The 17,814-nt window shown below is 45.0% G+C and overlaps 1 protein-coding gene across 1 annotated transcript in view; it reads right to left on the reverse strand.

The window, feature by feature from the left end:
• MOGAT2 (monoacylglycerol O-acyltransferase 2) overlaps nucleotides 1-17,814 on the reverse strand; it is a 46,735-nt gene that overhangs the window by 17,944 nt on the left and 10,977 nt on the right. Inside the window, exon 2 of the mRNA XM_054974941.1 lies at nucleotides 10,412-10,590. Within this exon, the coding sequence (XP_054830916.1) occupies nucleotides 10,412-10,590 (179 nt within the window). The remainder of the gene's footprint in view (nucleotides 1-10,411; nucleotides 10,591-17,814) is intronic.

Consider the following 17,814-nt stretch of genomic DNA (forward strand, 5'->3'; position numbering starts at 1 on the left):
CTCAAATCATTCTGTTTCATCACCCACAATTTTAGCAAATGGAAATTTTCAAAGAAGCGGCTGAGATTTCCATGTGACAAGCTGCTTTGGCCACATTCCCAAATTTTGAAAAAGTAAACATTTGAAGGGAGAGCAGTCAGGGGCAAAGATGGCCTCTGATACTTTTCACTGTTGTACAGAAGAGGGAATTTGGACTGGTACAGCTTTTCTTGACCCCAGGAAAGCAAACTGCCAAGCCATCAAATTGATTGACTTTATGTTATAAAGATAAGAGATATAAGAGATATAAGAGGAAGTAAAGAGTAACATATAGAGTGTAAGTTAAATTGGTTGACTTATAAATGTATTCATCACTTATGAGTACTCAAGTTATGTATAGGGAGGGATAAATTGTTTGTCCCATATTGATGACATTAGAATGAATAAGTTAGAGTACAGGATATTGAGAATATTACCAGTATTATTACTATTGAATAACATGCCAGGAATGTATTAGTTAGTTGACAAGTGAAGGGAAATTGACTTAGTACTGTGTTATAATAGACTAGCTTAGAAGAGTGTGAAAGTATATGTTTAATTGACAAAATAAGTTGAAATGAGTAGGGGAAGAGTAGACAAAGGGTTGGAAAACTGTTGGAAGTCAACAAACGGGGGGGGGGAGGGAGGGGGTTAGAACTGGAATATTAAAGTAATTTGATTGTTATAAATGACAAAATATTTCTAATTCCAATAAAAATTTAATAATGCAAACTGCCAAGCCCTGATCCCCCTTTGCTGAGAATGCAGCTTCCTTGTGGAAAGGGAAAACACTTTATTTCAGACAGCCTGAGGTTAATCGAAAGCATGTACGATTCATCTCATGTTTGCCACTGGTTAAACAGGTTTGGGAGGACTCGATAGTGTTTTCAAAACCTGCATAACCTACTTCATATTCTATAGCATGGAGACGATGCCTCTCTTGAATTGCTTTTAACAGTCTTAAATCTATTCTCTGCCTCATTACCTGGAATGGCTCTGAAGTGTTTAGCTACTTTGCTGTTTAAATTATTAGACCTTTGACCCCGAGTCTGAAGGTTGAACTGTCCTCAAGGCAGATGGGGAACTCTGGCTCGTAAAATCTGTTTTGTTTCATCCAGAAGAAGGGGGAGGAAGCAAGACCAGTTAATATTTTACACACTTTCCTTATCCAAGGAAATTGTGTTTTTTGTTTTTCAGTAGCTTCCAGAATTGGAAGAGCTTTGGAGCCAATAACCGTATGAGGCGCAAAAGACCGAGGGGAGGTTGTCATATCTCCACTGAAATACAGCCACGGGGAGGTAGAAAACTGAAAATCTCTTTCCTCTCCGGCCATTTTTTCCAGTCAAAATCACTCTCCCCAAAACTGCTTTTTCCCCAAGGGAGGAAATAAATTACAGGCAACCCATTTATCTTTGGCTGGGAGAAAAGCAAAAATGGCTTTTCTACCAGCAAAAAGGAAGGGAAAAAAGACTTGGGGGGAAAGGCTTGAACAACCGCTTCAGCCAACTACTGTTTCAAACATATTCACATCACAGCCGCCACCACCCCAGTCCAACACATTTTTATCCCGCTCTTCCTCCAATTTGCTTGGGGCTAACGTGCATGGTTTTCCCTTGTTCGTTGTAGATTCACAACAACCCCGTGAGGTAGGTGAGGTGGACTGGCCGATCTTCACCGAGCAAGTTCTGTGACAGGGTGGGGCTTTTAACTAGGGTTGCCAGCCTCCAGGTAGTGGCTGGAGATCTCCCGGAATTACACCTGGTCTCCAGGCCACAGAGATCAGTTCACCTAGTTCCTCTCTTGGGCTTGCTAAGATTTTGCCAGCCACGTCTCCCTCCCCTCTGGCTTCCCCTCCATCCCAGAAAATGTTCTCCCTGCTTCACTCCCTGCTTCACGTCTCAGGATGCTGTGAAGTCACATATCCACCTGCTGTAGGATGGCTGCATTTTCGATGCACTTATTTAGACGATCTCTTGGCTGCCTTTCTCCGAAATTTTGCTTTTCAGTCAGACCAGAGCTGATTTTGGCAGAGTCCAGTGTGGTTCACTCATGCAGGAAGATGCAGTTGTGAGGTAGGGTGGCCTGCCCTGTGTAGGGAAATTCCTGGAGATTTGCGGGGTGCAGCCCGAGGAAGGGGAGGGACTTCAGCTGGGTATAATGCTATAGCGTCCACCTTTGAAGGCAGTCATTTTCTCCAGGGGAACTGATCTCTGTCACTTGGAGATCAGTTGTAATTCTGGGAGATCTCCAGCCACCACCTGGAGTTTCTTCCCTGAGTAGAACAATCACTACCAATGCCACGAATTTATTGTTAAAGTGCAAACAATGCTCAACTATCATTATAACCATGGCTCATTTCAAGGGGGAATGTGCAGGAACGCAGTTCCGGCAGTTCCCCAAAGAGGTCACATGTCAGGTGGCCCTGTCCACCTGACTCTTGGCCATTTTGGGCCTGTTTTAGCCTGGATTGGGGCCCAAATGGCCCAAACCGGGCCTCTGACAGGGCTGGATCACTCTCCCGCTCAGCAGCGGCCTGATCCTGACCATTTTGTGCCCCTTTTTGGCCATTTCCAGCCCCCTTTTTGCCATTTTGTGCCAAATTTCGGCCCTGAACGGCCAAGATTGGGTCCAAAACAGCCAGGATAGGTGAAGTCAGGGGGTGTGGCACATGCAAATCAGTTATGCTAATGACACATGGCTGGTGATGTCAAGGTTCGTGCCATATGCTAATGAGTTATGCTAATGAGTTCCTCAAGCTCTTTTTCTACGAAATGACCCCTGATTATAACAATTCATGAAACTCCAATATCAATGCAATCCATAAATAAGTCAATAAATATACAAATCATATATAAATATCACATTATCCAACAGGCGGAGTCTGAACATAAACTCCTAAAAGTCAATATTGATCTAAGAAGTCAATATTGATCCAAGAAGGATTTTCAAAAGTCTGGATGTTTCAATATTGGTCAAAATCTATTTTTCAGAGAAGTAAAGTAGTCATTTAGACAATGCTGTATACTCATAGGAGAAGTCGACTCGCAACTCCCAGAGATACCGCCTACGGGCTTTGCTGGCATAAATATTCCATCGCATTTCGTGTTTCACTTCTTCATAGGCTTCTCTATTTTATAAACAACAAATTATCCAATGAAAGCAATGAATCCCCACCATGTTGGTCAGAGCAGACGGTCTAACGTTAATTGTTATGTGATATTTATATATGATATGTATATTTATTGACTTAATGATTGATTGCATTGAAATTGGAGTTTCAGGAATTGCTATAATTATAGTTGAGCACTGTTTGCACTTTAACACTAAGTATGTTGTATTGGCAGTGATTGTTCTACTCAGGGGCAGGTCTCCCCTTGTTGCGTTGCTTTATTTCCCTAGAGTGCCCTCTGTGGCTGTTGTATACCACCTGGAGTTTGGCAACGCCAAGGTTGGGGAGGCCGAAGATGATTCAACAGAAAGCAGGTGGAGAGGACTCATTTTTTTGGACGCTTCCTTAAGCTGAAAAATTCCCCGTAACTAGAAAAGCAGCCCATCAAGCAAGGACAGCAGGCAGAGCCTTTTCCCCTGAGGTGCTAGTTATTTGCTTGCAGTGTTTGATGCAAAGGAATGTTCAAAGTTGGGATCTCCCCGTTGCTATCCGAAGGGCAGCACCCCATTCTACCATGTCTAGGCTCTGCCACTTCAATCCTGCCTTGTTCTCCTGCCTATGTGGAAGGAGCACAACAGTGCAATCCTACACAGAGTTACTCCTGTACGAGCCCATTGAATTCTATGGGCGCAGAGAGGAGCAATTCTGCACAAGATTGCGCTGTAAGTTGGCAGAGGACTGCCTTGCACAGGGCGTAATATTGGGGGCAGCCCTGTGATAGACACATGCTTATGCAACGATACTGGCTATGATTGCTAACTCCAGGTTGGGAAATTCCTGGAGTTTGGGGGAAAGAGCCTGGGGAGGACCGGATTTGGGGAGGGGAAAGACTGCAGAGGGCTATAATGTTACTAACGGCACAATCTTAAGCATAGCTACACCGATATAAGCCCATTGATTTCAATGGGTTTAGACTGGAGTAACTCTGCTTAGGATTGCGCTATAAATATATCTCCGAAGCAGCCATTTTCTCCAGTGGAACTGATCTCTCTCCCCTGGAGATCAGTTGAAACCCAGGCGATCTCTGGGTCCCGAATAACAAAAGAGAGGCTCCCTCACAAAGATCAATTATATAAGCAGGATAAACCGCACGTGAAGGGCAAATAAATGAACACTCATATAGGAAGTGAAAACAAAAGACATTCAAGGTTCAATAAAGTGCACAATTCAATCAATGCATTAATCATCCAGTAAATACATATAAAGAACAAAGGCAAAGGTAGTCCCCTGTGTAAGCACCAAGTCATTACTGACCCATGGAGGGACATCGCATCACAAAGTTTTCTTGGCAGATTTCTGTTACGGGGTGGTTTGCCATTGCCTTTCCCAGTCGTCTGCACTTTACCCCCAGGAAACTGGGTACTCATTTTACCGACCTCAGAAGGATGGAAGGCTGAGTCAACCTTGAGCCGGCTACCTGAACCCGGTTTCCACTGGGATCGAACTCTGGTTGTGAACAGAGCTTGGGCTGCAGTATTGCAGCTTACCACTCTGCACCACGGGGCTCTTACAAATAAAGAATACAGTGAAGCAAAGAGATCTCAAAACGAAGCCGGTTAGATCGAATAGTGAAATTCACAGTCCTTATGGTCGTATAATTCAACAGGTAAAGAATCCAACAATCAACTCAGGTAAGTAAGTATCAGTGAGTAAATAAATATGAGTCCAATCATTCAAAGAAATGTTCTTTTTCTTTTCCTGGTGGTGTTGAGAAAGTCGGGATGACCAAGCAGGACGTTACCCGACTGCCCAACAATCAGGGCCGGCAGAGGTACGGGATGTTTTGTGTAAAACCTCTTCAGGGGCGGATACACATTTCACCAACCATTTCAAGGTGCAATTTACAAAACCATAAGGGAACAATCAAAAGAATCAGCAACAACAGTCAAACATCAAAAGGCGGCCGCTGGAGATCAATTGAAACCCAGGCGATCTCTGGCTCCCACCTGGAGATTGGCAATCCTAATACTGGGTGCCAGTATCATGATTTTCTAAATGCTCAAATCCCTCCTCCCCAACTGTACAAAGGTTTGTACATTTATTTATTTACATGATCTCTCCGTTGCCTTCCTGCCAGAAGGCAATCAAGGCCGCTCAGAATTAATCATTAAAATGCAAAGTTTAAAAACAAGAATTAAATAATTAAGCCAAGGTTCTCCAACTGTGGGGTAGGATCCCTAGGAGGTGGTGGGGCTGCAAGGAGAGAGGAGGAACAGGAGGTGGAGGGAGAGGAGGAGGCTGTGGGCGGTTCCATGGCACATTTGTGCCCTGGTACACAAAATGCCAACTGGCCCTGAAACACCGCCTGTGGCTCAGCAGTGCTGTATGTTAATACTGGGAATCGAAAATAAAATTCAAGCTGATTCAGTGTCAAGTGACATGAGTTTTTTTGCAGTTTGTGTTGGGAAGACGGAAAGCAACGTGGGGGACCTTTGCAAGTGGCTATCCAAAAGCAGAGTTTTGTGGATACCTTGGACAGCCAAAAAGACAAATAAGTGGGTACTAGATCAAATCAAGCCTGAATTCTCCCTAGAAGCTAAAATGACAAAACTGAGGCTCTCGTACTTTGGTCACATCATGAGAAGACAAGATTCTTTGGAAAAGTCAATAATGCTGGGAAAAAAGGAAGGCAGTAAGAAAAGACCTAAGCAGGAAAAAACCAAGTAGGAAAAGACCTAAAAGTAGGAAAAGACCTAAAGAAGATGGCTTGACTCAATGAAAGATGCCACGTCCTCCAGTTTGCAGGATCGGAGAAAGTCTGTTAATGATAGGACGTTTTGGAGGTCTTTCATTCATAGGGTTGGCATAGGTCGGAGGCGACTTGACAGCACATAACACATACGCTGTCAGGTCCGTTGCTCACAGTCCCTCCATATTGTTACCCAGCTTAGATAGTATGTTGCAATAGCCTCGTGCACCTGTTCCCTTGGTGCTTTCCAGATTCCAGGATGGAGGAGCCCTTCTCTCGGATGGCTCGCCGCAGCAGCCTTGGGACAGCTCCTACCGTCCCGCTACTGATTAGGTTCTGCTGGACTGGGGGGGGGGGGACATGTAGAGGGATAGATATAATGTATCATGTACTCAATGCATCATTCCTACCAAGGAGCCTGTGTACAGCCAGACGCCTTTATTTTGCTTCTGTGTATCCTATGGACATATGTATGGCGAAGCCTGATCATCTCAATAAAACCCATTTACTCAAGAGCCTGGATTTCTTGTTGCAAGGAGTTAGAGTCAGACTCAACGTATCCTGTCTTCCATAGACTGACAAACACAGGTCTGAGGCAACTTGATGGCACATAACACACACACAGAGGCATTGTAGACTGTTCTACCAGGGTAGAAATCTGCCCTTTGCAGTATCTCGCAGTTCTTCTACTCTACAGAAGACCTTTTGTCAGCTAGAATTACCATACGCTGGCCCACAAAGTAGTTGACAAGATCTTCAGGCTTAATGTTTGACATCCCGGCCCAACACACAACAATTGAACCTAAACAGGTTCAAAACTCATGAGCGTCACCAACGAGACTTGGCTGAGGCAGGGCCGGATCGAGGGGAGCAGGGGGGGTAGCCTGCCCCCGGTGTTGCCAAAGAGGGGGCGCCGGGCGCGGCTGCCAGCTGCCCCAGTGCATGCTCTTGCAGCCGACAGCTCCGCGGCTCACCATGCGCTGGGGCGGCCGGCTTGCCGCGCAGGCAGCACAGGGCAGTGGGGCACGCAAACTGTGCGGAGGGCCTCCTAGCTCTGCTCTCAGCTGGCTGCGCGGCAAGCTGGCCACCCCAGCACTTGGTGAGCTGTCGGCAGCGAGAGCCTGTGCTGGGGCAGCTGGCTTGCCGTGTGGGGTGGCTGAGCGCAGGGCTGGGAGGTCCTGCGCGCGGCAAGCCAGCCAGACACCCCAGCACACGCCCGCACCGCTGCCAGTTCCATGGCTCACCGGGCGCTGGAGCGGCCGGCTTGCCGCGCAGGCGGGCATGGCTCCCGCCCTGCGTGATGACGTCACAAAAGTGACATCATCATGCAGCGCCGGAAGCATGCATGCTGTGCGCGCGCGGAGCACCCAGGCAAGGTTTGCCCCAGGAGCCCGCGCGCCTGGCTCCGGCGCTGGGCTGAGGGCTACATGAATGCTAAAGCTGATCAAGCTGAACGCTATTTCTATCTTTCCCTTCCTCTAAGGCAGCAGACACGATTCTTCCGTCCATTTTATCTTTGTCATTCTGTGGGCTACACCAACAGAGAGTAACTGGCAGTGAGTTTCATGACACCAAGGAGTTGTGTGAACCCAGGTCTAGCCAGTCTTAGTCTGACTCTCTGCCCATGACAGCATATTAATATTTTTATAAATATTAATAATCAAATATTAAGGGGGGAAAAAGAGCAGACACCTGAAGAAGGGAGCTGTGACTCAGGAACCCTCATCCCCTACCACAAATGTTGGTAGTCTTATACCAACGCTCTGGTGGAACGCTCTGTCAATGGAAACCCTGGCCCAGCGGGACATATTATCTTTCCGCCGGGCCTGTAAGACAGAGCTGTTCCGCCAGGCGTTTGGTGGTTGAAGGGGGCGGTGCCATGTCGGCCTCCCACCTTTGGGGTGGGGAAGGTTCTCCCCACCACTGCACCTTGTTAATTTGTTTTATTATTTGTATGTTGATTTTAGTTTTTGTTTTTATCGATTTTAACTGTTCACCGCCCAGAGCCCCTGGGGATGGGCGGTATATAAATTGAAAAAATAAATAAAATAAATAAATAAAATAGGTGCTACTGAACTGTTGCTCTTTTCTACTGTTACAGACAGACTAACACGGCTAACCATGTGGATCTTGATATTAAAGGGATGTTCAAAAGAGAGTCGGCTTGGCTAATCAAACTCCAAGAAACACCGCCAACTTTGTTAGCAAATTCCCGTTTCATCCCCTTGGTTAATCGAATTGCACTCATGTATCTTTTTTCCACAGTTCGCTGCCTGAAGATGGGATCCTTATCAAAACAGCCCTGCAGTATAAATAACAGCTGTTTGAACTGTATCTGAAATGTCTCAGAACTTATCTGTCCTGAAGTTTGGTTGGTAGGCGCCATCTTCTGGCCATTCATAAAATTACTCTCTCTTTTTTTTTTACAAACTAAACCCTTTGCTTTCGGCATTAAAGATTAGAGATGGGGACGAACCGAAATATGAACCAAAACTAAGCACGAACCAGAATGGTTCGTGGTTCACAAACCGTGGTTCATCAGATCCCATTTCTGACAAACCGCCATGAACTTTAGGCTGGTTCGTTTGGTTCATTTTTTGGTTCGTGACTGCAGACAGCATGGTGCCAATCAATCAGTTTCTAGGCAACTGGGAATGGACTTCGTGCAGACCTTCTGCTAGCCTGGAAGTGACCTTCTGCTGACCCCGAAGTGATGATTTTCTGACCTGGATGTGATGTTTTCACGAACCAAACGAACCGGTTCCCAAACCAGGGGCAGGTTCATGAAAGTTCGTGGTTCGTGGTTTGTGAAATTTGACGAACCACAAACAGCATGCTTCGGTTTTTTTCCAGTTCGTGCCTATCTCTATTAAAGATTGGCAGAAGGAGACCACTCGGCTAAATCTACCTGACCCCTGAGTGTTCCTAGTCACCTCCCAGCACAGCTCCTAAGCTCAGAGACATGGCTATGAGATATGATGAATAAATAGAAACTCTATGCTCTGGAGCAGTGTACCTATAAATACCTGTTGCTGGGGGAAAGGGAGGGTTGCCAGCTCCAGGATAGGAAATTCCTGGAGATGTGGGACTAGAGACTTGGTGTGGATGAGGTTATGGCTTTACACAAACTATGAAAAACTGAATTATTCAAGACGGGTTTTTGCACAGAAAATAGAGCTACACTGTAACAAAATTATTCAGAAAATAGCCTGGGGTAAAGGATTAGGGACTATAGACTATACCACTGTTTGTAATTCATACTATCTGTAAGTAGGTTCCTACTACGTAATTTTTGCACTGTTGAATGTGTCATGTTAATACTTGTGCTTTGCTTTACCAATCCTATTGCATTGTGTATTAGAAGTCCCATCTTGTTGACTGCATTGACTTGTTCTGTGTAATCCGCCATGAATCCCAACAAGAAAGGCAGACTATAAATAACATCAATAAATAAATCCATAGAGTCCAACCTCCAAAGCAGCTCTTCCTCCAAGGGAACGTCTCTGTAGTCTGGAGATCTGGCAATTTCAGGAGATCTCCAGGTCCCACCTGGAGCTTGGCAACCCTAGGAAGCAGCAACCACAGGTGGCTGCTTTGACCTCTCTGTGTCCTGCCAGGAGACATCTGGGTGAAACAGACTGCTGGACTAGATGAACCTTTTGTCTGGTTCCACAGAGTTCTTCTGATGTTCTCCCTTAACACTATTGTGCAACAAACCAAGATGCCAACTTTGCTCTCATATAGATCCTAACGACGCCATCAGTGGACCCAGCAACATCAGCCATACTATCACGGGTTCATACTCCTCCTCAGTCTCTAATGTGATTTATGCCACGTGTCAGCAATGCCGTCCCACCCTCTACATTGGACAAACTGGCCAGTCCCTTCAACAAAGAATTAATGGACGTAAGTCCGACATCAGAACCCACAACACCCAAAAACCAGTAGAGGAACATTTTAGCCTCTCAGGATATTCAGTTGCTGACCTAAAAGTAGCAGTTATCCTACAGAGGAATTTCAAAGGGAGATTAGAAAGAGAGACTGCTGAGTCGTAACTGATAATGAAGCTCCAGACAATACATCCACCTGGACTGAATCAAGAGTTAGGCTTTCTGTCTCATTTCTCCACACCCATCACCCCTCTGAATATCCCACTTTATCCAATCTCGCCTGCCATTGTCATTCACCAGTTATTGTCATTCAGCATTCTGTAATCACTCCACTCTCCAAGATATGAGGACAGATGGACTCACGTTCTAGTTACATCTGAAGAAGTGAGCTGTGACTCATGAAAGCTCATACCCTGCCATAAATGTTGTTAGTCTTATAGGTGCTACTGGACTCTTGCTCTTTTCTACTGTTGTGCACTATATGACCCAAACTGATGTGAATCCAGTGTCTCTGTGCCCAATTGCAAATAAAGCTGGGAGCAGAGTTTGATTTTTACAGCCCCGGGGGGAGCATGGGGGAGGGGAAGAGCATTCTTATGGAGAACCTGTGGAATTCATAGCAACCTTACCAACTTCTGCACTTACCGTGATGGGAAAATAGTCCTTCAGATATCTCCAGACCACCGAGTTCCGGATGAAGTGGACTCTCCGTCCGCCTTTACTTGGGGTGTCCCAATCCCAGGCCCACCATGCACCATAGAGGACGCTGATCATCCAGAAGCGGGTGAAAAGGAGACCGGCAAAGATTGCAATGCAACAGAGGCCTGAGATAGAAAAGAAGGCTGTTCAGGAGATGGAGCAGGCGGGAAGCTGTGGGGGCTTCCACTGTAAATACACCCAAGAGACCTTGTAGGTTGGAACTAGAGATAGGCATGAACTGAAATACGAACCAAAGTTCGTCACAAACCAGGCCAGTCTGTGGTTTGTGAACCAGCCATTTGTCAGAGCCCATTTCTGATGAACCATCACGAACTTTAGGCCAGTTTGTTTGGTTCGTTTGGTTCGTTTTTTGGTTTGTCCCTACAGACAGCCTGGCACCGATCAATCCGTTTCCTAGGCACTGGGGGGAGAGGCTTTCTGCCTTCTGCTGCCCCAGAAGTGACGTTTTCACAAACCAAACGAGCAGGTTCGCAAACTGGGGCAAGTTCGTGAAAGTTCATGGTTTGTGGTTTGTGAAATGCGACGAACCACAAACCGCACAGTTCAGTATTTTCCCGGTTTGTGCCCATCTCTAGTTGGAACCCATGGCTGCGTTCCATAAGTGGCAGCTCTTTTCTCCGGCGTCGGAACCTTCTTCTAAGGACAGTGAATCCGATTTTAAATCAGAACCACACAAAACTGGCAAGGCCACCCTTCATCAGGATTCTCAACAAGCCATAAAGTCATTTCCGATGTGGACCCTGAACTGAGCGAGGAGGTTCTGACACCTCTCTTCTTCTAGTTGGAAAAGAAGAGAAGACATAAAAGACAAACCATGTTGCCAACGACACACATTTTATCCTGGTATGCCTGCACAGGAGCACCAGCATAAAAAGTGCATTGCGGCCAATACGGCCTCCAGAGGGCGCTGCAGCAGCTGGATGGCCAGGTGAGGTGTCCCAACCCTTCAGGGGCTGTGCCGTTTTCGAGGGCGTTTGTTCGCTGCAAACAAGCCAACGGGGTGAGATGAGAACAGGTTAGAGGTGTGAGTTTACAGATTAAGCGTTTGCCCTTGAAAAAGCATACATGTGTGAAACAGCTGTGGCCAATAATCTGTAGGGCGTGGACATCTGTTTGAAGAAGGAGAACAGTATGCCTGGAACTGTTATGTGACGATCTCTCCTGCACCTTGCACTTTATTTAGACATCATCTACCTCATCCTTATCATCTTTTTCAAGGAAGGGTTGTGTATCAGTTGTGGACCCTAGAGACTGTTGTCCTTGAGGAAAACCCAGAGCTATTCCATCAGATAATTCGGCTTTTATATTTGTATTTATATGTATGGATTGTTATTGATTAGGATGTATAATTGTTTTCTTAATGCACTCGTAGCACTATAGCACCTTTAAAAACAATTTAAAATATACAAAAATCTTATTTATTGTATGGTTAAGCAATCCGGCAGCAGGAGTTTTTTGAACAGTAGTACCCAAAGAGAAAGCCCGCAAGTCTACTGTCTATCACTAGTAAGAAAAACTTTACCGGCTGACTTTGCCTGACAGCATGCAATAGCACAGAACTTGGCTATGAAGAAAGAAAAAAATCCCTTGACAATTCTAAGATGGCTTTTTAAAAAATGTTACAAAATTCTGGAATCTGAAAAATCTCTTGTTTTATGACGAAGGAGAACTCAAAGTTCAGCTTCGAAGGAGATACCATGACTTGTTATCAGCCAAGCGGACTGATGATTAATCAAGTTTGATTTAGTTTGCCAGTACCTTTGATAGTTTGTAACACCTGGCCAGCACAATTAGGAAATCTCCTGCCTTAACGCTTGTGATGTGGAGTGAGAATATAGTCCTTTGCACTTCTCGCTATCATTCAGCCTTGGCACGGCGTACAGCTTCCTAGATTGCTGATTGCTGGAATAAGAAGGTTTTTTTTCTGAATGAAAATGTATAAAATTGAAGGCACAGATTACCCCGCTCTAAAGGGTTACATTCAGAAGCTTTTTAAACATCACGGAAGCCGTATGATTCTACTTGACTGCTGGTAAAAATCCCACGCAGCTGGAATGGAGTTCCAGCAGCCCAAGAGGGGAGACGAATTGCAATGAAAAAATCAGCAATAATGTTTTCAATACAATAAAATGCATGTGGCATTTTCTGTGGTGGCCCCTACCTGTTGGGATGGCCTGCCTGAGAAGGCCAGGAGAGCCCCCACCCTCCTGGCTTTCGGCAGACGATGCAAAACCCAATAATTCAAAAAGGCGTTTTACTCAGATAGGAGAGCTGTATAGTAGGGAGGGGATCTCAGATGCTTCACTAATGAGTTAAGGACCATAGATTTCACCACTATGTTGTCTTCCGTCCTATCCGTTTCTTTAAGTATGTGCTCCTATGTGCTGCCTGTGCTTCAAGTATGACCAAGTACGCCCTTGATATTCATTGAATTAATCTCACACTATGTAATCCATCTTGAGCCTCAGTGAGAAATGACATTAGTAGTAATAATGCTGTGACCTGGATACTGCAGACAAATCTGATCTCATCAGATCTCAGAAGCTAAGCAGGGTCAGCCTTGGTTAGTCATTTGATGGGAGACCTCCAATGAAGACCAAGGTTGCAGAGGTAGGCAATGGCAAACCACCTCTGTTAGTCTCTTGCCTTGAAAATCCTGCCCCGGGGGGGGGGGTCGCCATAAGGCAGCTATGACTTGAGGGCATTCTCCACCATCAATTAATTAATTAATTTTATTCGATTGATACCCCGCCCTCCCCACAGAGGGGCTCAGAATGTCAGAATTAAAGAATGTCAACAACGACGATCCTGGCTGGGTACTGTTAAACAGCCCAGAAATTCTACAGAAAAACCTTTCAAGGCATTGAGATTCACCAATGGGAAAAGCTTGATCTATTGATTTTCTGCTTGAGCCATTTTGCCATTCCAAGTCACCCATGGCCTCATCCGGCACTGCTTCAGGCTGCGTTGCTACATGGCCTTGGGCTGGACCAACCAGCAGTGATGCTGGTCCAAAAGGAAATGGCCTTCACCTCCCACGGTACTGATGGGCTCAGCACCGGCAGTTCATTCTACAGCTCCAAACAGTCGCTTGGGCCATGTGGCCGGAGAACCAGTCCTGCTGCGATGCCCCTCTAACAGTCCCAGAGGCTGTGCTGGGAAAAGAGGGAGAAATCCAGAGCTGATGGTAATTTATTCATTTCCATCATTTATTTATTTAGGTGATTTATTTCCTCTACTTTTCTCCCTGGTAAGGACCCAATGTGGCATATAAAAACATCCAATTTAAAGAAAAAGCAATGGAAACAAGCAAAATAACAACAACAACAACATGTGATTTATATACCATCCTTCAGACAACTTAACACCCACTCAGAGTGATTTATGACAATCACCCTGTGAGGTGGGTGGGGCTGAGAGAGCTCCGAGAAGCTGTGATTGACCCAAGATCACCCAGCTGGCTTCGAGTGGAGGAAGGGGGAAAAACCTGGCTCTCCAGATTAGAGTCCTGCCGCTCTTAACCACTACACCGAACTGGTTCATTTTTAGCAACAAACCAAAAAAACTACTGACAACATTCTTTGGGATTCCTTTAACTCTCAGTGTGTTTCCAGAATCAGCTATTCCTTACTCATTTCTCACATAGTAACACGCCTGAAACTAATGTGAACTCCGGACAGATTCATCTCACAAAGGGATGAAGCTGGTTTATGCCGAATCAGACCGTCGGTCCATCCAGGTCAGTATTGTCTACTCAGAATGGCAGCTGCTCTCCCGGATCTCAGTCCAGAAAAGGTCTTTCTCCACACCTCCTACCTGTTACTTTTAACTGGAAACCCTGGAAATCGAACCTGAGATCGGTGGCATGATGCACAGCCAATAGGCTTGCCAACCTCCAGGTGGTACCTGGAGATATCCTGGTAGTACAACAGAGGTCAGTTCTCCTGGTGAAAAATGGCTGCTTTGGAGGATGGACTCTGTGACATTATACCCCGTTAAGGTCCCTTCCCTCCACAAACTCTACGTGCCCACACTCCATCCCCAAATCTCCAGGAATTTCCCAACCCAGAGTTGGCAAGTCTATGCCACAGCCTCTCTCCTAATTTTAGAGGCACGCCAAGCTATCTCCAGCTTGCTTGGCTCTTTTTGCCAAAGGGATGTGCAATTATTTGCACAAACTGATGCCCCTTTCTTTGGCACGACGGCTTGAGCATAATTGCAGTCTCTGAAACCACAAATGAGAGCTGGCTGAGGACGTGCCAAGAGGTCTCTCATTTTGCCTGTTGCAAACAAACAGACCTCCTTGCTTCCCTCGCTTCCTTTGTGCTGCTAAGTCCTTGCTTCATTTACATAACCATGGCAACCGCTGCCAACGGAGAGAGGCATAGCTGAGCGGCTGCCACCCAGCCCTTCTGCTAAGGGCCGCAACGGCTGGCACAGGCCAAGAGAAGCTCACAGAAAGGCCACAGCAGCTGCCAGACAAGCTGATGTATGCTTTGTGGACCTAAAAGAGGCAAGCACTGGCAGAGAGAATGCCAGCCATGGACACAAAAGGAGGAAGGCTGGCTTCAGACAATATACTACTAGCATTTCTTTATTTATGATATTTTTATCAGGCACTTTAATGTAGCTCATGAAAGTTCAAAGCAGTAACAGAAGGTTGCCAACTCTGAGTTGGAAAAGTCCTGGAGTTTTGGGGTAGAGCCTGGGATTGTAATTCCAGAAGATCTCAAGCGGCGGTTGCCGCTGGATTTTATAAATTGAAATTGTTTTTATTATGCTACCTGTCTTTACATTTTGATGTAACCTGCTCTGAGCCTGCTCTGCAGGGAGAGTGGAATAAAATAATAATAATTAACACAAACTGGCAAAGCAGGGGAGGGGAATAGCCACTTAAAATTACTGATAAATAACCACGACTTCATTCATACCCAAAACAGAAGGTCCAGCCTTATATCTTTACTCTCTTTTTCAACCGTTCAATAAAACTGTTTATGATAGATCAGCTACAAATGATGACATTAAAAGAGTTTGGAATGGAGGTGGGTCAGTTAATTAAAGGATGGCATGGCCCCTACAGGACTTAGGACAAAAACAATGACCTGTTTCCCAAGACATATCGGCGTTTGTGGGGCTGGAACCATTTTGTAGAGTTTTCGATTTTTATGGAGGCAGAGCCTTGGCATCTCAATCCACAACAACTAACACAGAGAGAATTTATATCGTAGAGTTGCCAGCTCTGGTTTGGGAAATTCCTGGAGATTTGGGGGAAGGCAGAGTTTGGAAAGGGGAGGGAGCCCAACAGTGTATAATGTCATACAGTCCAGCCTCCAAAACTGCCATTTCCTCCAGGGAGGGTCAATCTCTGTAGACTGGAGATCAGTTGTAATTCAAGCAGACCTCCAAGTCTAGCAGATGCTATCAAATGTCTTAGTACTGTCTTTAATTGGTACTTAGTACTTAGTCAAATGTCTTAGTACTGTTTTTAATTGGTACTTAGTACTGTTTTAATTGGTGTTTTATACATTTATAGATTACTAGCTTGATACCCGTGCTTCATTATGGTATTTAACTACTTTAAGTCTGGTTATAATACTTATGGATATGTAACATTTTTTCGGTTTGTGGGGCTTTTAAAAAGTTGGTTTTGTAGTATAATAGCATAGTACTCGAGCTTTGTGCACCATCTCCCCATGGACATTTAAAAACTCAGTTGCCATACTGACATTTATATAAAATCCCTATTCAAGAGTTTTGTACCATCTTTCTTCAACTGTCTGCAGTTTCCTTGACCTGATTTTTACCTCAGAACACAGAGTTCCACAGCAGACCCATCATGGAGGGGTGTGTATGAGAGCAGGCAGGAGCCTGCCAGCCACACAGGAAAGCCAAACCCTACAGAGAGATTGGCAACCCTAAGGGGAAGACTGGGAGGTGTATTTTTACCTCAGGACACATTCAATGACTCCCAACAGCAAATGCATACTGTTTAGAATGTTGGGGTGATGACCAATCAGGCTGTATATGCAAATGACCCCAGGGAAGAGTGGCCAAGTTGGGGGGAGCTGTGTGGCTGGGGGGGGAGCTGTGTGGCTGGGGGGGGGGGAGCAGCCTACCAGCCACACAGAGAAGCTGTATCCCTATGGGAAAACACATTTTACCCTTTTTACCCCCTTAGGGGGTGAATTTCTTAAAATCACTTCTTAGCGAGCCTCTACATCACAAAAGGAATGTTCACCCCAAATTTCATGTTTCTAGGTCTAGGGCGTTGATGAGTCAGTCAGGACATTTGTCACATATATATAAAAAATTCTTATTAGATGTTATTTAGCTATGTTGTAACCTGCTTGCTTTTGAGAAGGGCGGGCTAAATATCGAACAAATAAATAAAATAAATATAAATAAATAAGTCACACCTGGAGGTTGGCACTCTGATCTGCAAGGTACTGCATTGTGGGCCCTTTCCAGGTGCAGCCATGCCACAGAGACGGAGAGTAAACAAAGACTGCCTGCCACCCCTATTACTTTTCTCTTACCCACCCAGGCGAGCGAGCAGCTGCTGTCACAGTAATGTGGATTACAGCATGTTATACTTAGTGATACACAGGTATTCTAGAGAACTCTGTATGAACTTTGCTGTAGTTGTATGCAGGTGTTCTTTCATCTTTGACAGCTAATTAAAAATAGCGGATGGTATCAAGATAAATGTTCTCTGATCGTAGAATGGACCAGTGGTGACCCCTCTCACTTAACTTCTCCTATCATTTTTACTGATTTATAATTTTCATCGTGCGGTTGGACAAAGCGTCGCTTTTTGGCTAATTAGAATATCACAGGGTTGAAAATATGTATATTTAATTAAGCATTAAACCAATCATAGGCTGTTTTCACACTGCTTATCGGCCACAGAATGTTGCGCCGAGCTTCCGGAACGACAGCGTCTTCCTGGCACGAACGGCCATAGTTTATCTGAAGGTGAATCTGTAAATTGTATCTGTTTTTTATTCTATCGGTTTTATCTGTTGTTGTTTTTTGATGCCTTTTAAACTTATGTGATGTGCTCTGAGCCTGCTTGTAGGGAGAGCAGGCTATCAGTTTAATAAAATAAATATGTATATATGCTATCACGTGAAAAAAGATCTTAGATTTTTACGTAAAATACCATATAAAAAGGATTAACTCAGATAGCAAATCAGAGTTCTGGCTGAAAGAAGTTTCATGAAGATCTAGGTGAGAAATTTATCTTTGTAATGTGTGCTATTGGAAACGTAATGCATTTCAAAGTAAACCTGATTGATTTAAACATACAGGGTAATCCTAAAAAGAGT

Source organism: Eublepharis macularius, chromosome 3, assembly GCF_028583425.1.
Source record: "Eublepharis macularius isolate TG4126 chromosome 3, MPM_Emac_v1.0, whole genome shotgun sequence".
NCBI classification, from domain to species: Eukaryota; Metazoa; Chordata; class Lepidosauria; order Squamata; family Eublepharidae; genus Eublepharis; species Eublepharis macularius.